Genomic DNA, 23,604 nt, shown 5'->3' on the forward strand with positions numbered 1-23,604 from the left:
CATCACAGATCCTCCACCGTGGAAATGAGTTGTTTTCCCCCACATCTTCGTCCTGACCTACCTGAAAGTAGTTGCCGAGAAGGTCCACCTTAGGGTTACAGACTGAAGCCCTCTGTTCCAGTTTTAGTCCCAGTCGATCCACACGCTATGTGGTTTTCCTGCCATGATCCCAAGAAACCGCTCTTTGAGCGTCTGAAGTTTTCTAACTTGTGAGATAAACCTGGGTCGGCCATGTTTATCACAATTCAAGTAGTTTTGAATGTTTCAATTATGAGCCGGTTTAGGTAATTAAGCTTCATTAAAACAGCAAATCCTGATGCTCAGTTCCGATTTGTTTTTTTTGTCTTACATCCCACTTTTCTTGCGAGGCCTTTCACAGTGCTAACTAAATCAAGCTTCGGTTTGCTACTCCAAAGTGACACGCATGTGCACAGCTGCTGCCTACAGGTCAACTGTAACAGTTGTTGAGCAGCGGGAGCCAACAGCATCGTCACAATATCTGAACCAGGCGAACGACGCTAAGAAAAAAAGTAGCTAAGTGTCGGCACCGTTTGGTTTTGCCATTGTTCACACCTGGATTTACAGCATCTGGCTTCTCCTGTTTCAGAATTATGACGCACGTCTTACGTCAACGATACACTGTTCAGACTGCAGATGATTTGGAAACTATTGGGCACATATTCAAGTTACTACCCCATCTAGAAGTGGCCCAAATAGGATTTATTGGGGTGAGGTAAAAAAATAAAAAAGGAGTTAGGTTGTTCAAAGTTGGACATGGGTCGCATTTGCCTGCTGTGTGAACGTAGTTTACGTTTTTTCTTGTAGCCACTTCTTGACCTATAAAGATCAGCATCCGTTTGCTTCATTTAACTGGCAGGTTCCTTTTTTTAACTTTCCCATTTTGAAGAATGTGTCTGTCACATTACATTTAAATCTCAGGAAAACAAAAGATCACTGACTACAAATTAAGATTTAATAAAAAACCAAATCATGTCACATGACTAAAGTATAAAGTAACCATAGTGTGTCGCACAGAAATTGTGTTAAGTGCCAAAAAGTGTAAACAAAATTGTGTTAAAAATCCTTTGTAAACATTTATTCCCACACTGAATAACTGAATTCAAATTGATCTCAAACAGATTTTTTCTAAAGTTTTCAAATTATGACGCCGTGATAAAAATAATATTAACATTCCTGTATGCAAACTAATAATCTTGGCAATCAAAGCTCTGTAACGCAACATGAGGTTTAAAGGAACTGATGGTGTTAGTGTGCCCTCTATGGGTCGAATGTGACTCCATTTTTATTTAAGATATACTTTCTTCATTTACTGGACTTTTTTTTGTTATTATTATTTTTTCTCAAAATGAGAAAATCCCCTACTCAAAAAAAAAAAAAAACCCACAAAGTGAGCAAGTATAAACGTACACATCCTGAGGTGCTGTGTGTATGTTTTTATTTCTTTTTCATCACTGAGCAGAGACGTCCAACACACGCAGGAAATAAAAACAGACCGATTACAAGACCCGTTCATCACGCAAAGCCTGCTAAATACTTCTAAAACAAACATTTTCTTTTCTTGTACAGTCACATAACTGAATACAGTGTAGTGTTTTTGTAAAATCACAACAGTTTGATGGTTCCAGGGGAATATATATATATGTATGCTCAGTTTTTTTATGCTCTGTGTTTCACACCAGGACGCATCTCAAAACAAAAACCCAGGCAAGACTCAGTTCAAGCCTGAACGCCACAGTGTCAGCTTTAGACACACTTTCCCACCAAGCCTCCCTTTAACCTATTATTAAATCAAATGCATGTTAAAATGATTTTGCACGCAGTAAATCACATGTAGAGGACACTTCGACACCGAATGTGGAGCGGGTACACAACGCGCCGGCGTCCTTTCTGAACGCCGAAACACACAAACATGGATGTTTCATCCACTTATTCTGACAGGTACACTGCATAGTTGTTACTCAAACACACAGCTACACGACGTAAACCTGAACAAACACCGGTAACGTTCCACCTTGGTGATTTATTGCAGGTGTGTTAGGAAGAAACAGTGATTTTTAAATTGGGTTGGATTTTTTATAGATATTTTTTTACATGTATTTGTATGACTTGCACTCGCGGACTCACGTTGACGGGAAGTTGCACGCTATAAAAGAATCAAAATTTCTCGTGCTCCCTCAGTCTTTGCGCCTTGCAGTTTGCAGCAGCAGAATAATGGCCTATGAAATGCATTCCTGGATACATTTCCATGCCAAAATGCAAACGTTGCAAAGAAGGGTCAGTGGTTTTTACTTGTCTGAGTGGAACAGAAACAATGCAAATAAAACTTAGCATATTTTCATAAAACTGCAGAAGACCGTACAAAAAAAAATACCAAGAGAAAAACTGGTGGTTCAGACCAGAATAATGCCACTTTCATTTAAGCATGACAAGCTTAAAGTTGTGCAACCAGCCCACTTTTCAAGCTTTATGGGTTTTTTTTCTATCCCCCCCACTCCAAATTCCACTGAGTGGATTGTTTTGGTTTGAATTTGGGCTTCATCCATTTCTCTGAAAGCTGCACTCCGAGTTTGGCTGCATAGGAGAAGCTTTGCGCTCTAAACGATTCCTTCAGTGCACAAAGAACACGACGGAGTGAGCACACAGTATCAACTGCGGTCAAACAGTAGACTCATCATCCGCTGGCTTAGCAACAGACACGTTAAGACATACGTAAGACATACACACCTCTTTAGGAATTAGGATCCTATTTCCGCTCCCCAAATCCCACCTTGATTAGTAAGAGTTATTCACAGGATTAGAATACTATAAAACCAAATCTATGTTAATAAGACCGATGGGTGGTCTAGTTTGGACAACATAACTAAACAACATTTTTATGATTGGAAATACTGCCAAGCAGCCAAATTAGTGCGGTGAGCAATGGAAGCGTGAAACAGCCTTCTTTTGGCCAGCCGACGGACAGGAGGAGGTTCAGTGCTCCTTCAGAAAGCCTAATTAAAAAAAAAGCCTCTGATCTCGCTCGGGTTTTATCCAATCAGAACCGAGTCGAACTACAGCAAAGGCAGGATGGAAAACTTTAGCTGTCAGCCAGAGCTTAATACCCGCGTAGTCATAGTTTTCAGGCATTTGACCGTCTTCGGTCGGCAAAGTAATCGCTTTATGACGGCAGCCAACGACGGAGAGTTTGTGCACAGCAGGAAAAACTGCAGGAAGGAAAAGTTTCCACCTGCATCAAAGTCGAGACGCCTTTCATCTCGGTTTTCCTTGACGTCGCAAGGAAAACTGAGATATCAAGACAATCTACAAACACTGAAGACTCTGGATCGCTGGAAGAGGCTGCGTCTTTCCCAGAGCTCCAGTTCGGCATTCAGAGAATTCGAAAACCACTGATTGATCCCAAAGGGAAATTAAATATTTCCTCATATTTAAATTTCTCATGTTTCAGGATGACAGTTTTTAAAAGTACATTTAATCTAGATCAGGGGTACAAGATAGCCAAAAAAACCACATAACTAAGTTAATATTACTGAAAATTTTGATGTCAGTATCAGCTACGGTTATCTCACTTTTGCCTTTTATTATAATTATACAAAGTCTCTGCCATTATGTGAATTTTAGCATTGCGGCCATTAAAAATCTTCACCAGGTGTGCCAATTAAGCACCTTCACCTTTGCCAGGTCTCACTTTAGCCGGTAAATGTTGGGTGTGTCTCCAACACATACGTGTTATTCACATGGGCCTTTACGGTAGCTTTGATCTGGCACATTAGTGTCATGCCCTAAAACCACCGCGTGCTTTTTCAATCACCAACACGTAAACGAGTAAAAGATTAAAGGAGCTAACATTAGCAGCAAACCATAAACTCAGTAAACAAGCTTCATGGCATAAAACTGTACCAATAAAAACACTTTATCAAAAAATTCTAATACAAAATAAAAGCCTAAACAATAAAAAAACATAACCTGTATTTACACTAAACGGCGAGTTTCTTTTTCCACAGGAGTCCTTTAAAAACTCCCTCCAGACGTCTGTTTGTGTTGATTAGTGGATCTGAAAGCTGAATTTTGAGAGGATGGCTGTTGTTTTGCCCTTCAGGTGAGGGTTTTCCAGAAGCTCTGCTGCCAAGCGACAACTATGAACACCAACATTGCCAATTACCGGCCCACAACGACAGCAGTGGGCAACTAGTAAGGAGTTCAACCGAGGAAATGGCAGTAACGGTTCACCATAATGACTTCAGGGTCTATTAACACATAAAAACGCAGCTCAGTTATTTTAGAGGAGGTTTTTTTTTATTTCTAAAATGCTCGATTCTCTCGTTTGAGTGTTTGACAAACTGAGCAGTGGCTCTCTACAAAGTCTTTGTGCTTTTATATTCATGCATGATTTAATCATTTTAATAAGTAATGCGGTGCTAAATTGTTTGTTCTAAAAATAATCCCAATCAGCACGAGTACATTTCTAAAGCACGGGGCTTTAGGTTTATTCTGATGAATCCAGATGTTGGCACAACAGCGAAGGATAAAATCTCTTTCAGGATGTGTTGAATGCGCCTGGATTTTTAGTTAAATTAATTTTTATTAGCACAGTCTGCATACAAGGAGGAGGCGAGATGCAATTGGCTAGTAAGCTGATGTTAAATCCACTAGCTTGTCAGGCGGAGAAAAAAATAAAAAAAATCAGAGACCTTCAATACAGTCATGAAAAACTAAGTATCGTATTTTTCAGATTATAAGCCACTACATTTTTCCCCACGCTTCGAACCATCCGGCTTTTAGCCCGGTGAGGCTTTTCTGAGGATTTTTCTTCAACCACCAGGGGGCTCTTTAGCAGGACGTGAATCATTGGTTCCAGGTGAGGCCTATATATGTAGTTTCCAGGTTTTTTTAAATAAAAAAAGAACATTGTAGATGCGGCTTACAGCGAGGCTCTATAGTCCGGAAAATGCGGTACACCCCACATAAATGGGTGCTATTAAATCAACAGGGGTGTACTTAGTTTTTATTCTCCATCACTGTACTCAAGGACAAGGATACCTTTTTCCGTAACACTATATTTGACGGGGTGTGCATTAGACTGACATGGCGCTGTCATAAACATGACATAACACCTGTTATGAACATGAAGGAGCCTTCATGAATGCTTATGACTGTTGTCATGAAGTGTCATTTGGCAAATAATGACACTTTTAATGCAAAGTTGCTTTAAAAGTTGTATTAAAACTTTAATTATTTATTAATTATTTAATTATTATTTACCAATTGACACTACATGACAACAGTCATAAGCATTCATGAAGGCTCCTTCATGTTCATAACAGATGTTATATCATGTTTATGAACATGTCAATCTTATGCACACCCCGTCAAAGAAAGTGTTGCCTTTTCTTCCCGTGACATTAAATGTGATTTCTGCATCTAGAAACCTGGATTTTTGTGCATATAAACGTTCTCCCACACTTTTGAGTAAAACTGATTTGACATCAAATCTGTTGTATTGGTTTATGATGGTTCATTCTGCCAATATCTTCCAAATATTGCTGTGTAGCTTTAAGAGGATATAATGTGGAGCTTGATTAAAAACACAGATTTTCTACCAAAAACTACCATAAAAATATAGTTGTGGAGTGAAATTTTAAAAAGGCTACCCTGATTTTTCTTGTTATCGATACAAAATAATGAAAAAACTTCATTTGGACATTTTTGCATAATTGTCATGGGTAAATCGAGCCCTAAAATGGCTTTAAGGTCCGTCGGATAAATAATTAATGACTTAAGGTGCAAAAGGTTTGGCAAGAAAAAGCCACTGATTTACAAACCATCATGACGTTTTAAACAATGGGCCGTAAAGTGGAGCTCTGCGTTGCCTGGACCGACTTCAAGGGTTTCAAAAGTCGCAGCGTCGGGTTACGGTTGTGCCAGGTGCTCCAGTGCCTCACCCTCGCAGCGCATGCAGTGGTAGCCTATTTTATCCGTGACATCGACGCAGCCCTGGCTCAGGTAAAAGTCCACAGATGACTTGTTCCAGTCCAGAACCGTGAAGTTGAGCTGGTTGCATCCAGCGGCCAGACCCAGCTGTAGGCCACCAAAAGACATTAGGTAAACATTAGCACTTTCTTCTTTTACATGTTTATTTTTTTAACGATGCGCTGATGTTGCTCACCTGTGCTACCTTGCTCATAAGTGCTTTTCCAATTCCCTTCCCTTAAAGGACAGAGATTAAAAATTAAGATACATTGATGCACATTGTTATATTAACAACAACAATCAATGAAGAAAATGATTTACCTCGAAATTCTGGCATCACGTACAAGTCCTCCATGTAAATGGATCTTCCTGCACAGGAGCTGTAGGAGTAGAAGTAAAGTGCATAGCCAATCTTCGTATGTCCTGAAAGCGAAACGGTGACCGTTAGACGTGTTCAGGGATTTCTTTACATTCAAACTCTGCTCTCTGAGTTTTTGGCACTTATTTTCCCTTATTCTTAATTAACCAAACCCCCAATATTGAGCTTTATATCAATCCCTTTCTGCTTCCAGCTGTCCTAATAATAAGATTTCTTGAGATTTACATGAAAAATTCAACAACACTGCAAATTACCAAAAACAGCACTTACACTTTCAATAGGGTTTAGTACATGTCTGGTGTTTTGGGGGGTGGGAGGGGGATATTAAGTTGTTTTTTTTTACAAACATTTACATTTTGGCGTCATCTCTGTTTAATAAGGACATAAAATCATTTTAATGACGTAGTATAATCTGCTATGTCTAGATTACACGTCTAGACATATTTATCTTGTCTATTTAGCAGCTATAACAGGATCTGAGTCGCTATTTTTCAGAAAATAGCTTCTTCAAAAACTTTTGCAGTATTTAGTTTGTATTAGTTTTATAAATCAATAAAATGCAACAAAAAATAAAATTTAAAAAAAAAAAACAAGAAAGCAAATATGAATGCTTTGTGTTGAACCTATGAAATTTTCCTTCTGAAAAGACTTTTTCAGTAAAACGTTTTCTGCCTTGGACCAAACATGTACCGCTCTTCAATTGTGGTCAGTGGACAAAGTGTGTCCACAAACGGCTCCCGGGCCGCATTTTGAACATCCCTGGTGTAAATCCTTCACACGTTAAAACGTCAGAATCAAACAGAGGGTGTACTTTCTTCTTCCCATGACTGTACATGTGTGCAACAGTATCTGTGTTAGAGTCTTGGAGTATCTAACGCGGAAGCATGCCGCCCCTCCTGACTGTGCAGTCAGACATCCGAGTCCAGCAGAGGGTGATCGGTGACGACTGCATGGAAAAAGGTCGAGCTGAGCAGCGGAGCATGTACTAATGAGCTCATTACTGCACACAGAGGAAGCAGAGTATCAACTTTATTACGTAAGAGGTGAATAAAGGGAGAGAACACAATGTAGCAGCGTCCTGCTACATTAGGCAACATGTGACTACTAACAAGCTAAACACTTACATTAAGAGCGCCGAGAAATGACACAAACCTCCCCGTCACGCTCCCATATCACTTCCACTTAGACAATGAGGCTCTGCAATTAGAGGACACTTGTTCTCACCTTCTTTGGTTCTGTGCTGTTCCGGCACCTCGGCAACGATGCCGTGAAAGAACGGATTCTTGGAGAATCCGTCTTGCTCCAAGTCTGGGAAAACATTGACAGAGAGAAGCCTGAATGTGAGAAATCTGCGATTTCTCCAAACGAAGGGCGTTAAATTCTGCTTTTCGCTGCGATTTTAAATCTGAATGCTGTCGCTGGGAAACAAAAGAGGACGCAACACCTTGAAAACTTGTTCATGCCGTTTATACATTTTGTCACGTTGCAGTCAGAAACTTCGTATGTAACTTATGAAATAGAAGGAAAATTATAACTGACTTTCCTGTTGTTGTTTTTTTAAATTAGCATGTATTTTCATTTAGCTCCCTTTACTACGATTTCCTTAAACATACTCAAAACACAGTCACTCCCTTCAGAAGCCACTGAACAAAAATGCACTCCATACTTTTCAGGTTTTTATGCTTGTAACAGGACCAACGAGGAAAACAGTTAAAGTGACACGAATGCACTGTTCAGATACCGCTTCTGTTTAAATAGAGTTCATGAATATTGATGATGGGATTATAACAGATCAGCTTTATGGCTTTCCATCAGTCATTTCCTTCGCTGCTAAATACTCCAGCTGCCTGTTAATCCACATTAATATTGATATCAGACAGTTTACTCATCTCCATCAGCTGGAGAAACACCATGTGACCTCTGACAGCAAACAATCTCAGTATCTGGATGATTAATTTTCTTATTTTGATTACTTTCATTATTATTTTTGATGTATTCTCCTCTTATTGGTGGATAATTAGACATTCATAGGAGTCTTTTCTTAAAAAAAGGTTTTCAGAATTAAATTATTTTTGATTTAGTGAAGCTCGGTAAACTGGTACCACCCGGGACAATCTTTCATACACCAATTACATAAAAAGATGGCTGTCGCAGTGAGCCAGCCAATATAATTACCTTTCTGTGTGACTTTAACCTGATCAGCCACCTTCTCGTACTCTGCCAGCTCCTGGGAAGGGGAAACAAATGTTTACATCAGTTGACATCATCATACGTGTCTTTTCAGGTCTTTCCGCTCACATGAAGCCTGTTGGCAACAAAACCCCAGAGCTCCAACCAGCTGTGGTCACATCCAGGAAAAAGAAAAAAAAAAAAAGAAGCATTTACAAGCTTAATAAAACAATATCAACGGCTGGTTTGCAAAAAAAAAAAAATCTCCTGACGTAAGCAGGAGTAATTACGCCGCTCCGTCCGCACGTGTCTCGCTCACCCTGATCATCCGCGCGATGTCCTTGCAGTCCTCCACGTTCGCCGCTCTGATGGAGAAGTCCATGTCCGCAGATGGATGCGCGGAGCTGCTGCTGCTGCTGCTGCTGCTGCTGCTGCTGCTGCTCAGACGGGGTTTAACTGGGAAGAGTTTGACTTTGACCCGCAGCCCACCGCTCGACCTCCGTAGGCAGGCTGGAGACCGAACCGATAGCGGCCTCCCCGCCCCCCAGGAAGATGGAAGGGGCTGGAGGAAGAAGCAGCCCCCGCTTTCACACTAAAAGATGCTCGTACCTCATCAGAACTAGATTTTTTCTTCTTCTTCTTTTATATTAATGAAGCATAGTCCGAAACAACACGCAGTGAGTCCCTGCTCCTGCTTGAACCTTTATTATCAGGAGGTTATTCACTATTACTGTGAATTTTTCCCCCTTTACTGTGAAATAGTAAAGGAAATGGTTTAAAGGGCAATATAATAACAATAATAATAATAATAACAATAATAATAATAATAACTAGAAAATTCCTGAAGAAATTTAACCGGGGCCTGCCAAAGTGTGCCCGTCGGTTTGGACCCAGCGTTCTGATGCTAGAAATTAGCATCGATGCTAAAGAAAGCTGCAACGTAATCAGTAGCATGTGGAGATTGACAAGAATGTTTACTAACATGGATTTGCACCATTTAGTATGATAAAGTAAGTGTATCAGCTAAAATTAGCAAAAATGCTAATGTTAGCATCATTGCTGTCACTAGCATGTGGGACATCACTAGGATGTTTTCTATAATGGTATTACTCCATTCAGTAGACTAAACATGGCTAATAAGTCAAATAAATAGCTAATAGCTTATATAAGCTAAAATGCTAATGCTAATAAACTGCCTTGCGCAGCAAGGAAGTTCCCTAACCTGACAGAAAAAGATAATGCAGAATAATATTATTGCACCGCCTGCGGCGGTGCACTAACCTCAGAGGCATGATGAGGCTTTTATTTTGAAATTTTTGTTAAGCTTAATTTCAAAGGTCCAAACTAATCCCATGTCTAATAGTCACTGGGTTAAATCAGTTATTTATTGCTCAAAAGAGCAATTACCTAATGTAAAATTTCTCAAGGCTTTAATTTTGAAATGTTTGTTAAGCTTCATTTCCAAGGTGCAAACTAATCCCATGTCTAATAGTCACTGGGTTAAATCAGTTATTTATTGCTCAAAAGAGCAATTACCTAATGTAAAATTTCTCAAGGCTTTAATTTTGAAATGTTTGTTAAGCTTCATTTCCAAGGTGCAAACTAATCCCATGTATAACAGTGATTGGATAAAATCAGTTATATAATGCTCAAAAGAGCAATTACCTGATTTAAAAATATTGAAGGCTTTTATTTTGAAATTTTTGTTAAGCTTCATTTCAAAGAGCCAAACTAATTCCATGTCTAATAGTCATTTGGTAACATCAGTTATATAATGCTCAAAAGAGCAAATACCTGATGTAAAAATTGCCAAGACTTTTATTTTGAAATTTTCATTAAGCTAAATTTTAAATTGCCACACTAAATCCATGAACATATCTTTCCCTACATGCTGTCAATAGCATGTGGGATATCATTAGAATGTTGTCTGTAATTGACTTACTGCACTCAGTATATTAAACATGGCTAATAAGTAAGAAAATAGCTAATAGCTTATTTAAGGTAAAAGGCTAATGCTAATGCAAGGCAGTTCCCTAACCTGAGAGAAAAATATAATGCATGCTAGTATTATTGCACCGCCTACGGCGGGGCATTAACCTGAGGGGGATATTGAGGCTTTTATTTTGAAAAAAAACATAAGCTTCATATTAAATGACCACACTAATTAAAATGTCTAACAGTGTTTGGGTTAAATCCTTTATTTACTGGCCAAAACTGCCAATAGCTCTAAATGGCAGCTCAGCCCTCTGTTTTAACTGAGTGTTGATTAGAACTACAGTGATGCGTATTTGTAGTCCTAACCAGCAGCCAATCGCCTCCTGTGTTCCGTTGCTATGGTTATTAATCCTCTGCTAACTGTCATGTGTGTGTGAGAGAGAAAGGTGGAAAAAGATTTCTATCTTTGTGAGACACCCCATTGGTTTATATGGAAAAAGCAGCCTGAACAACTCCTTGCCGTTCAGGAACCGAGAGACTATTGGAAAACCGTTTGTATGAGAGGACTATTTGTCGTCTCCCATAGTACCGCGATTCATATTTGTAGCTCACTCACAGTAATTGCAGTGATGAGACAAAAATGGTGTATACAGAGCACAGAAATTTTTCAGAAATACATGGAAGTGAATCTGGGAGAGCGTCAGTTACCCTGGCGCATGATTTCGCTCTGAAGCACCTTGACAGAAAACCGTAAGCCCTAGAGAAATTTCGAAAACATTTTACCGGAGCAGGCATGCGTATCGATGTCATGACCGAGTTTGATACCAATCGGGCGATATTTGTGGGCATGAGGGCGATTTCAAAATTAATGTGGGGTCAAAAATTCTCTTCATTTCTCACTCTAAAAAAGCGGCAGTTGGTGTCAGTTAGGCAGTTGGAAATTTTGCTCGGCTTTTTACGTCGCCATCCCGATTCCTTATAAAAATAATAGCTCCAATGCCGGGAATAAGCCGCACGTTTTGATACCACTTTTGTGGGTGGGCTCGCAGCGGTGTGAGCCGCATTAACGGTAACGGATGAATAATATATAATATATAATATACTATATACTATATAAAGAGACGTTCTATTGGGTGTAGAATAATAGGTGCCTGCCATGCAATGCATGGAGGCAGTACTGCTTCGCAAGTCAGTACTGCTCTCCTTATGCATTGCTATGGGCAGGCCCCAATAATAATAATAATAATAATAATAATAATAATAATTAATACCCTGTCTGCGCTGTTACTTTAACCATGCCGTTTCTTCCTCTTGCAGTGCCCCCTTTGATCCTCTAGGTGGTGCTGCAGCCCGGTTTAACTAATCGAAGAAAAAGAATTAATGCAGGACGTATTTCAAAGAAATGCACAAAAAAGTAGTAAATGTCCATTTGTACACATGGGGAGCATCTAGCAGAACATAAAACTGGAATTTGTGACAGGGTTTGAAAAATGTAGCATCTAAATATGTTTAGGAGAACAAAAATAACACCAATCTGTCAGATGTTGCTCAACTAGAGAGCTCCGTCAGTGTCAGACTGCTGGATTATAGCTCCCTCCTCCCAGCAGCTGTTGCTCCCGACAGGCAAAAACTCAGTAAATGTTTACACTTCTGCTGTTTTTCCTCGTTTTCAAATAACATTCCTGCTGTTATTTGCAGTTTTCGTCCACTTCTGTTTTTTGCACAACTGTGATTTCTTAAAACTATTCAGGTTCATATTTTTTAGAGTCAGAGTATGGTATGTTTAATAACTGCCCAGTATTTTATTATGCTATACACTTGCTCTTCCTGTCGTCTGTTGTTCTTAGTCTCTGTTTTTATATTTTTATCATTGTGTAAATCTACATGCTCTGATTTGCCTGTGGTTTTGTTGTTGGTATACTCTTGAATTTCCTCCAGTAGCGTACGGTTTACAGCTTAACTCAGTTCACATAGCAACCTGGCAGATATAGATTGAAAACTGTATGTGGCAAACAATGACACAAACATCTCTCAAAGGATGTTGAAACATGTAAAACAAGTATTAATGTCAAAAGAAATGTTTGTTTTTTGTACATTTTATTGAAGATGTCATGTCAAAATATTCATGGTAATTAGTAGCGTTACAGCAGGCAACCCCTTCATAATAAAAGTTTTTTTTAAATTTCAGATATTTTGAGAATATATGATGATTGCCTGTAGGGGGCGTAGTTGCCAAATCTAGTTTTGACAAGCTTGTTTTCTGAGGCAATATGAGCGTAATAACTCATAATGACAGAGATCTTTGTTGACCCAAATTATTTCTATAAATATTTGTTAAAGATGACATTTGTCTGTGTTTTCATTAACAATAATACAGTAAAAAATAAATAAATGTAGCACTGAGTTTGAGACCTTGACTCATTCTTTCACAAATTTCTTTGGGTTTCTCTGTATTTCACAGTGAATCAATTCAAGCATAGCTCATACTTTGCCTTTTTAACTCATCATACGTTACTGTTTGAATGTTTTAGAAAAGGTTTAATCACAAGTGGGGCTCCTGTTTTGGTGAAACAGGCAGGAATGATGACGAACATTGTGGATACGTCATCAAACTGTGAATCCCCAGAAGCAAAAATAAGGATGATCTCATTATTTTACACAATTGGAGACAAACCCACTAGGAACAACTACAGAGATAGAGGAACTGTGAGCTGTCTGCTGTTTGAACGAAAACATTTGATCAACTTGGTTCATGCTGTAATGTTTATAGTTGATAGGTTTTGACTTTTCTTGGTGGGTTCTTCACCACACAGGAACAAAATGAGAATTTGGTTCCAATGTTTGTTTTTTCCTCCAGAAATTTGTCATGTCAATTTAGATTATTGAAAAAACTGTGATCGTGCACGGATAGGGTTTTCATTCTACATGAACATTCACGACTTTCTCCCGTGAAATCCAAAGTCAAAAAATGTTTGTCTGACTCAGTCACACCAAATGGGTGCAAACATTTTACCAATATTGACCAATTCATCTGCATGGGATTAAAATATGATTCTGTTCACATCAGGAATGAGTCAACTTGCAACTAAGAGGAACTTGACTTCCCTTTAGTGTTTTTGTCAGTCAACTTTGACGACAACAAGTTTAAGTTTGAGCTTAGAAATATAGAAATGCATATTTTATTGCATTAACTCACTCATGTTCTAATTTATGAACACGAGTTCATAAATCAGCTTGACACAATAGTTGTACTTGTGCTGGTACAGCTTGTCTTTTATTTTAGTATTGCAGCTTTGTTCTGTTTTTTTAAAAAGTGTGTTTTTAACAGTTATTATATTTTATTTGGTAGCTATCTTAAGTAATCACTGAAACAAACCTAAATTTCTCTTCTCTAGACAATATCTATCCCTATAGGTTACAAAAAACATCTAACAGTTTCAGTAGTGGTTTGACCTCTACTGAAAGTTCAGCAGCAGCCGTCTTTATCTTCCATACTTCATCAAAGGTTGTCCTTATCTCTAAAATTGCGTAAGTTTGCTCATGGAAAGAAAAATAAACCTAATTTTTATTCCATCTAAAATTTAACTTTACATCACTGATCAAAAGTATGATGGTATGATTTGGTTTAAATAAAAACAAAAAACTGCACTCTAAACAACCAGTGAACTTTGTTTTCTTTCTAAATTGTACATTATTTCATTAAAACACCAAAGCTCACTTTCCCTGTGTAATCATTACATTAAATTGTGGTGTGAAACCTCAGAGAAAGCAGACATTTTACAGAGAAAGCAGGCTCTTTCGTGTGGGAAATCTGCTGTAGCCTAATAATTAAAGGGTGATTCACATTTCGGATATGTCTTACGCCATCAGGTATGTTAACCTGGTTGCGGTTCAGTGCACTGACTGTCTAACTAACATGTCTACCTTGCTGCTTTCCCTTGCAATGGGCCGATTCTGGGCACATGTTGCAGCATAAATAGGAGGCGCTGGACGCTTGAAGCTAAAAATAACCCCAGTGAGCTATTTGTCACAGGGTACGGCTTTCTGCAGAATCCAGGGTGGGGAGGAAATGAGCAGAGAAAGGGGGAATTTTATGATTTTATTTTTTTTTCTGGGCTCACCTCAAAATGCTTGGTGGTCAGCGAAGAGAAAGACAGCCTGTGTGGCTATTAATAGCTCCGGAGAGAGACGGTGTGTCTCTTTAAGACTGACTAACGGTTCCTTTCATGAGACGTAGGCAGAAAAAGCAGAGCATTGCCACCGTTTTCATCAGCGGCCTCTCTGGCACCGCTGATGACGTGCGTGAGACGCCCCTGACTGTTTGTACATACGCAGACGGGGCCTCAGAGGCAGCAAGGAGTAGAGACATTGTAGCCAATATTAGTCAGTCGAGTGTGCGTAAGAAACCGCGGGGTCTTTTACTAGCCTACACACATTATAACAATGCTAGAAGTCTCAGAGAAAATGATCGTTTGCGTCCAAATGCTGCGTAATTTCCAGTGTCTTTTCACTCCCTCATGCCTCTGAATAACGTGGAGGAAAGTGTTACATCCGTAAACCCCCGCATACTTTTGCTTTTCTTCAACTGAGGTTACGTGGTTGACGTTTTGGATTGTTTCTCCGCTGTAGATGGTTCCAGATCAATTTAGCTCATTTTGAACTCTCTGGAGATTATTCCTTCTCCTACATAACCCACTAATCAAGCTGGTCATGTGTGAGCTTTCGAGTGGAAATCTTTGGTGCCTTTTCTAACATAAGCATGAGGAATGTCCCATTTCGTAGGGTTAAACACATGTTGTTGGTGTTTGCAGCCTCGTCGGTGCTGTTCTGTTCTGCTACCTCTTCTGATCCACTTGTTCCTCTGGAAGCACAGAACAAGAAACATAACAGAAAGCTCTAGGTCAGTTTTTTAAATTTAAGCTCTGCTCTGAATAGCCTCAATTTTCTAATTATTAAAAGAACATTTTGTACGTTGACACATAACCGCAGAGTATCTGTGTACGTTTCTTGGTCGTTAAGTGTTTTGATATATTTTTGAGAAGGACATTTATCAAAGTGCCTAAAGTTTCGTGGCTAAATAATTTCGCTGTGGTTCTGATGTGTTGGAGTCACGTAGCCACATTTCCATGAGCGAAAAGGCCAAAAAATGTCCAAACTGAAGCCTCTTCAGGGTCACAGAGCAGAAGTTAAGCTCAGCCTCTGTGACCTGAATACAGTCTGTTCTTGTTTTTTTTTTTTTTTGGTTTATTTTCCGTTATCTTTGTCCATCTTTGAGTTTCCCATTATTCTCCCAATGTAAGTCCTCATTGTTTTCGACCCTGTTTTGTTCTTTGGCTTTTGGATGCGTGCCCACACCCGCAGCTTTTGGATAAGTTTGTTTGTTTTCGAACTAACTTCCCAATCTGTGGAATGCCTGAAAGGATTTTGTCCCCAATCCTGACTCGGACTTTTGTCCCCAACTCTTTCTTCAAATCCGTGTCTCTACTCTGCCTAGAAATCTTACGTATGAGTTAAACATTTTGCTCGTCTACTTCCTCCTTCCCACAGTCAAGAACAGAAAACAGATTAGAACATGAATAGATTCATATTCACAAACAAAGCGAATATGGAGAAGGAAACTTTCTTAAGATCAGAGGAAAGGGCGTTAAACACTGGTCTGAATTGATCTAATTTTAAGTTGCATGTTTCTCGCATGAACTCTGTCACAATGTTGCTAAATGCCTCATTTATCCTGACACACTCAGAATAACCTGAACGCTATAAATGGAGAACAATTGTGAAGCGATGGCGACAGATCCACCTACAGTCAGCGTAGGTTTGCTGACTCACTGGTGTCAGTCGTGCATTATAAGTGTGAATTTGATCTCATTCATGTTCGTTTTCAAGTCTTCAGAGGCTTTAAAATAATAAAAAAAATTAATGGTATGCTCATCCAATCCTTATTCAGGAAGTGTTTAGTTTGTGGTTATCCTAATGCTTTCTTGTCAGTCTTTGATGTATTTTTATTTTCATTTTTTACAACACAACTATAAACAGATCAGTTTCTGATAAGATGCAGTGTAAAAAAATAATAAATTCTCGGGATACAGATTTGTGTTTGGCTGTTTGTCTGTTTGTCTCTCCACCCTCCCTCTCCAGTGGGTGGAGAAGGCAAAAACGGGCGTCTCACCCAAGGCACTGTTCATGCACCAAACACCACTGTTGACAAATTGCAATGATTACAAATGTACTGAGGGTCCTGGGTTTGAATCCTGGCCTGGAGTCATTTTCTGAAGACTTTGCATGTTCTGTAAAAACGTGACACACATCGCAAGGCATTTGTCTGCTTAATATGACTCATTAAAGAACGAGCAATTTGATTAATTAAAATAAAGAAATCCAAAAAGTCAGACACTGAACCTTTGGCAGCAGAATTGTGTACATATACAGTACAGACCAAAAGTTTGGACACACCTTCTCATTGAATTCAATGAGAAAGTGTGTCCAAACCTTTGGTCTGTATTGAGTACAGACCAAAAGTTTGGACACACAGTTGTGTCCAAATTTTTGGTCTGTACTGTAGATGTACGGTTGATACAAAACAAGAAATAAAGCAACACCATTATGCATATGTACAGTATGATTATATTGCAAGAGACAAGCAAAATATCCAAATCTCAGAACGACTCCAAGAGGCCAACCTAAACAGCCAAAGTTGCCTTGCTCCTGTTAAAATGCATGAGCAGATCCGTGGTTACATAACACTGGCATTGTTCACACCTCAGGATACATGGCTTCCTCTGTGCCAGCTTTAAAAGGTCAGTTTGGAAAAAGCAGCGCAGCCAACTCCTGGTTTCATTAACACAGCCTGATGTGTTTCTCAGTGAGCTCCACCTACTAAACCCGGGTTCTCCAGGCCAGTTATGGTTCTGGTGGAAGCTCTTCTAATTACTACAGCCCTTCCAGTAAGAAAAGTGCTTACCTTCATTATGAATATAAGCAATTTGTTCATTTGAGGGCTTTAATGGTTCTTTTGAACCGTTTAGTTTGTTTTAATACAACAGAGATCATTTAAATTTGTTTCCGTTCAGCTGGAGTAAGTAATAGTAACTGATCAGATTACATGCTATAATCTGAGCTAGCAGTAGCATCCGGATATCCAGTGTGAATCTAAATCCATTGCTACTAATAGTCGGTTGGCAACACTGCTCGCTATTTGTAATTCCTATCAGATTTTGGTAAAATCCATTCAGTTTGGCTTGTTTCCTGACCCAGCATTTACGCAACATTCATCAATTTTTATTGATCTTGTTGAGAGTATGGATAAAATAGCATATATTCTACTGTACTTATAGTTACACTGCAGCTACAATATGTATAAAATAGCATAATTAAGCAACTCTACTTAATTAAAACTAAGCTAGTCTAAGAAAATCAGGCCCTGAACATAAAACAAGAGCAGAGTTGCAACAAGTTTTACGTACAAAATGCAAAAATAACATGAAAAGGAGGCAGGTATTCGTACCAAACATCATTCTCTGCTTTGTTGTGCAACAGAAACAGAGTATTTGATGATTAATTCTAGTTTCAGTGACAGACTTCACAGGGAAAAGTGACATTTTAAACCACTTTGGACATTTAGACTTGTAAGTGATGATGTATAGTGCTCTGAAAACAACACACATAGCTCATTTTTGCCCTTTTTTTCCTGTTTTCAAGCTTTACTTTTGTGCTGAAACTGTTCATTATTAAAAGGCCATTTGAAAAATCTAGGAGTTACACTCGTTAGCGATGTTTAGCATGGTCCTCTTGTCCCTTGTACTGCCAATTTTACTCCATGCAGATAATTTCTCAGGTGTATGAATCAATTTTTTAAAATATTCTAAATTTTCTTTGGTCCAGACCAACCCAGTCTGGACCAAACCAGTTATTTGTTTGCATGTTGAACTGTCAGATTGAAGACTGTCAATAAAAGTGCAGCTCCAAACAGGACATTTTGTCTCTTTTTTAAACTTTTTTAACCATTTTCAGTTTCACATTTACCGGTCAGACATTCTGTAACTTTAAGCTTCTCAGAAATGCTTGTAATCCATCTGCGAGGCCCCGGTTGGATCCTGAGTCGGCAGAGCTATTGTTTCTGAGAAAGTGGGTCCGGCGCACTCACCGCCTGGATGCAGCACGCCTACAAAGATTTGCTTCTGAGGGCCTTACAGGAAGCCACATCCTCTTCCTGTTTAGTCTGAGCCCTGATTGGTCCCTGAGCTGGAGAGCATGGGAACAAGAAAGAAGTTAGCATTTCATTTATCAACTTTTTTTTTGAAGCACCAAAATAAAAACAGTCAAAACACAACAGGGAGCCACCTTCGCCTCCTCCCACTGCATCCCCCTTAAATCGCCTTTTTAGGACACTTTCTTCAGCTTTCTATCCATGATCTAAAATATGAGAGCAGTATATGTCTGTTCATAAATGATTCCATATTTTTAGTTGATTTTTAGTTCTATACCAAATACTTTTAATATAAAAATCCAAGTCAATTAACATACGAGTGCCGAATGGTTTTCACATTTTGCAAATAAACCAGGATCTTCCCTCCTGTCTGTCTGCTTGTTCAAGCTCACAGAGATGAGTGGGGGAAAAAAAAGGGAAATTATCTCATCTGCAGACTGATGCAACTCTCAAGTCAAGACAACTGATGGCGAGGGAGGCAGACATGGTGTCATTCCCTCTGCTCCCATTAACATGCCTTATTAGGACATCGGCAGCTGCGCGCGTGTTGTGGTGCTAGTCATACGGCAGATGTTGATTTTTGGTTCCCCCCACCCTCTCCTTCCCCTCCTCCAGACAGCCTGAGTCATGTGACTCCCCTGAAGGTCGGGTCACCCTGCGAGGCTCCTGCCGAGGAGGAAGCTGGCAGGAGAAAATTGAACAATAGCGCTGCAGGTACATTTTCGGGAAAAGATAAATAGACAGCCGAGTTCTGCGTCCTGGCGCGGCTCCACTGCAGTGTCCGTTTTGAACGCTGTTGTGTAAGGTTTCAGTGGAGAGTTTTGTAATCCTTTGGCAAACATCAAATCTGTGCTGTCAGTGTGGGCTAAATTACAGAATTCATAAACTCCTCAAACACACACGCACACACACACAAAAAAAAGACTCATTTATAAGCGTTGTATTTCTACTCTGGTGATAACAGCTATGTAAACCAAGCAGCTTCCCTTTCTGGGTCCAGATCTGTTGCCTGCAGAAGAAACACATTTCCTGTTCCACTTTAAGGCATGAAGGAAGGGTCAAAACTGAGGTCACTCGACCTCGCGAATCATTTACTGACAAACAACATGTGACGTGGCGAGTCTGTCTCAACAGTAAACAAGCATCGCGGGTGAAAATGTTCCAGGTAGCCTGGAGCGTCTTTCCGAGCGCGAAGGTGACTGACGTCTCTCCAGACGGGCGAAGATGTCCGACCAAGCAGAACTGCGAAAACATCTCGGGTCATCCACCACTTCTTTCAACTGTCCAAAGAGTCTGACGTCGACCTAAAGGGTTGACTGATTTTAATCAATTTTTCAGTCCAGCTGACCCATTTTCATGTTTCATTCTTGTATGACTGATTTATAACGCTAAACGTTTAGTTGCTCTGACATAAAGCGCTCTGAATTTACATTCTACAGACAAGCATTGCGTCTGACCTCCGTCGCACTGCTCCTTATCTACCTTGTGTGTCTCTGGTGGTGCTTTATTTGATGCGTTTGAATGTAACTGTATTTGTAAAACGTTTCAACATCACCTTTTTGCACATCTGATTTATGTGATTTCCAGATGAGCCACTGTCTTTTCCAACATGTTTATAACTTTTTTAAATACGGTTGGTTTATGTAATTGCTGGGCTTGTAAAATGAAACATTTCACATTAAAATATGTTTTACTTTTAAAATACAAAAAAATCACCAAATTAGCTCCTGATTAGACATGCAACTGATAAGTGTTTTGTTTTCTTGTGAAATAGTCACTCCCTTCTTTTTCTCTTTTCTTTTTAATCATTTGAGAATTTCACTTCCTATCTGATCTGTCTCCCAAGAGTTTAACTGGACTTTAATCTAGTGTTAGATAAGAACGCCATTAGTTTTGCTATTCTTTACTGCATAAACCAACACAAGGAGGCAACAGCACAAATTATTTTAAAAAAAAGTCCAAATTAAAAATAAGACAAAAAGTGTCAATTCTTACAGCTACTTTGATATTAATTTAATTTTTTACTGCAAACAGAGAGAGCCCAAAGTGTTCAAAGTTTGTAATGTTTGTCCTGAATCCTATCGAGCCTCCTGAGAATGTGAGGTAGGTTTGTTTATATGCACCACAAGGCAAATCAAACGGCTTTACATCAAATGGAGAGAAAAAAAACCCCCAACAACATAAAACCAGTGCATAAAAGAAACAAATTTTTCTAACAATTCATTAGTCAAATACTTAGATCAAAAACTGCATGGACTCAAAAATGTTTTCAGCCCTGATTTAAATGAAAAAAATAGTATCTCAGGTTTTCAATGACTTTATTACAGAGTTGAAGAGCAGAGGGACTAAATGCTACTTCACTTTGTTTACTTCTGGTCCTGGGAAGACGGAAACAGAAAACATGGATCTACATGGTTTGTGTTAGACAAGTAACTCAGGAATATGTTTCGGTCCAAGGCCCTTTAGTTCCTATAGACCGGTAAGCAAGAAGGAAAGTCTGACATACTACAAATGGGAAACCAAAGCAGTGAGTTACAAGTAACGTGATTCATTTTCCTGGAATTGGTCAGGAGTCTGGCAGCAGCGTTTTGGATGAGCTGCAGCTACCAGATTGATTAAAGTAAAGACACGGTGGAGGAAATGTAACCTTCTGAAGAAAAAAAAAGCTTGAAATACTATCAAATGTTTTGTATTTACCTTCCTAGAAGACCTACATTTTCCTAACTACAATGCAGCTTCACACATGTTCTACTACTGAAATGACAAAAAAAGATGAAACATCTGCATTTCATGTCAGCGGTCACGTAGAGGTTGTTTTATTTTTGTATTTTCAGCACTCATGAACTCTTTCTAATTTGAAGTTACAAGTACACCTTTATAACCATACATGCTTGGTCTGACTTTCTACAAAGAGGAAACACATAATCCCACTTAACCTGTAGCTATATGTAAAAATCATTGATACATGTAAACTTGAAATGACCAGTAAAAGCAGCAGCAGAACCTGCAGCCTGAGTAATAGTGTTTTTAAAAGCTCCAAACATACAATAACACATGAGCTGCTGCAGAAACATCCTGAGGAAACGGTAAGGAGGCATCAAAGCCTGGGACAGAGCCAAAAACTGGGACGTGTTCAGATGAGGCCAGTAAAGTCCATACACCCATCAGATAATGAAGTCAATATTTGCGATGTAGTTTTTCAATTCCCAGGCTATATATACTGTATATACATATATAAAAATTTTATTTGACACTTTTATCTCTGATTTATTTCGCCCGTATCTGATTCATTTAAACTTCAATAAGTAAGAGGAAAAGTTTACTGTTATTCTAGGACTTCTGAGAAAGCAGTTTTCCTCAATGAACCAGAATGACTGCTAATCTTACTCAGAAAGATCACAGAGTACATGAGTGAAAAGCCCAGGATTTATGCTTCCAGCTTATTTAGTTGCTACTATCACTGGAAAGCATGTAGATAAACACAGGGACTGGGGAACGTTTTGTACCAAACTGTTTATAGCCGCCTTGGTGACATTTTATTCCTAATTCAATCATAATCACACTCTTTGAATGTAATTTCTTTTTCTTCCCTTTTTACTCAGCAGAACCCTTTTACCATTTCATTTTTATGTTTTTTGGAAAGTAAAGAAATCCTCTTCCATGAGATACCTCATATTAAACAAAAATTAATTCTTACCCTCCTCGGGGAAATAAAAAAAGAAGAAGCTACCAGTCAGTTCACACCTGTCTTGGAGATGTTTGTACCAATTTATTTGTCACTTCACACCTGCCCTGGGGACAATCCATTTACATTACATCATACACAAATTCAAATAATGTCTGGGAATAATGTCTTGTTCCTGCTAGTAAAATAACTCATTTCTTTGTTTTTCTGGAGCATGTTTAGGCTTTTACAAGCCTTTTGAACCAGCTTTGACAAATAATGATCTGAAGTTCTTATTCTATTTTGACAAACAATAATCTGCAGTCATTTTCTACAGTCTACTCCTATTGAGCTTAATAGTTATGTCATTATGTGACTATAAATAACGTCTCGGAGCTGGCACTGCCGAGTTCTGTCATATTTCATGAGAGCTGGTTGGTCTAGTTGAAGTACAATCAGTGGAGTTAAAACAATCCTCATGCAAGAACATATTATTGCATTAAATCCTATGTGAGATTTAAGCATTTTAGGGATCATTCACAACAATTAATGGATACAAAATGGGGAATCGGCTCAGAGTTACTTTCACATTCGCTAGTATTTCATAAGAACAGAGACGTTCATTCAGTTTGGCAGAATTATACTCATCATTACAAAGCAAAACCTCATAATGCCTTGAGGTTATTAAGTGACGGCACTACGGAACGCGTAATTCGTAACCTGAAGTTACCCCCCGATCTCAGAAACAGCCGGTTGTACCGGGCTCCTGTCAAAACCATACATGGGCAGAAAAAACAAATAAAACTACTCCCTTTGTGTTTTCTATTGTCGTAATGGTGATGCAACAGAGCAGTCAGTGAAGTGATCATTCCTGTTTTCATTATTACCAAGCTGCGTTCAACTTCCTACAAGGCCACAGTTCAACCCTGGAAATGCATCACTGCTGTATCTCGTCAATGCAGACACTACATGCAGTTTTAGTTCTTTGAAACAAAGAGGCATGAGGAACAAACTTCTGAAGAGAAAACATTCTACATAATCTAGCTTATAACATAAATGACCGGAGTCTCAGCACTTTAAACCATAAAACGGTGAAGGTTGAATGACGCCCAGTAACTTGAAACTACTCCCTTACATTATCCATAGCCAAATGAGTTTTGATGTAAATATATACTGTACATATTTTTTAATCCTTAACAAAGCTAATTTATCTGTAGAACTGTAAAGAAAACGGCACTAAAACCACTTCTCTGTTTGCGCTCT

At 38.9% G+C, this 23,604-nt stretch overlaps 1 protein-coding gene across 1 annotated transcript; it reads right to left on the reverse strand.

Moving 5' to 3' along the window:
- Positions 1 to 5,310: 5,310 nt before the first annotated feature.
- sat2a.1 (spermidine/spermine N1-acetyltransferase family member 2a, tandem duplicate 1) lies at positions 5,311 to 9,281 on the reverse strand. Its single transcript, XM_028037350.1, has 6 exons — positions 8,856 to 9,281; positions 8,543 to 8,594; positions 7,592 to 7,675; positions 6,310 to 6,411; positions 6,185 to 6,225; positions 5,311 to 6,096 (listed from the first exon to the last, which is right to left on the reverse strand). The coding sequence occupies exons 1-6, from the start codon at positions 8,916 to 8,918 to the stop codon at positions 5,929 to 5,931; spliced, it is 510 nt and encodes a 169-aa protein (XP_027893151.1). The 5' UTR covers positions 8,919 to 9,281; the 3' UTR covers positions 5,311 to 5,928.
- Positions 9,282 to 23,604: the final 14,323 nt, after the last annotated feature.

This window comes from Xiphophorus couchianus, chromosome 14, assembly GCF_001444195.1.
Source record: "Xiphophorus couchianus chromosome 14, X_couchianus-1.0, whole genome shotgun sequence".
In the NCBI taxonomy this organism is placed as follows: Eukaryota; Metazoa; Chordata; class Actinopteri; order Cyprinodontiformes; family Poeciliidae; genus Xiphophorus; species Xiphophorus couchianus.

What these genes read in the sequence shown, in the direction of transcription:
- sat2a.1 (XM_028037350.1), bottom strand. Translation starts at nt 8,918, where the DNA reads ATGGACTTCTCCATCAGAGCGGCGAACGTGGAGGACTGCAAGGACATC. An exon ending in ACATCGCGCGGATGATCAGG is followed by an intron (nt 8,595 to 8,855) that starts GTGAGCGAGACA and finishes TCCCCTTCCCAG; the next exon opens with GAGCTGGCAGAGTACGAGAA. An exon ending in GGTTAAAGTCACACAGAAAG is followed by an intron (nt 7,676 to 8,542) that starts GTAATTATATTG and finishes ATGTTTTCCCAG; the next exon opens with ACTTGGAGCAAGACGGATTC.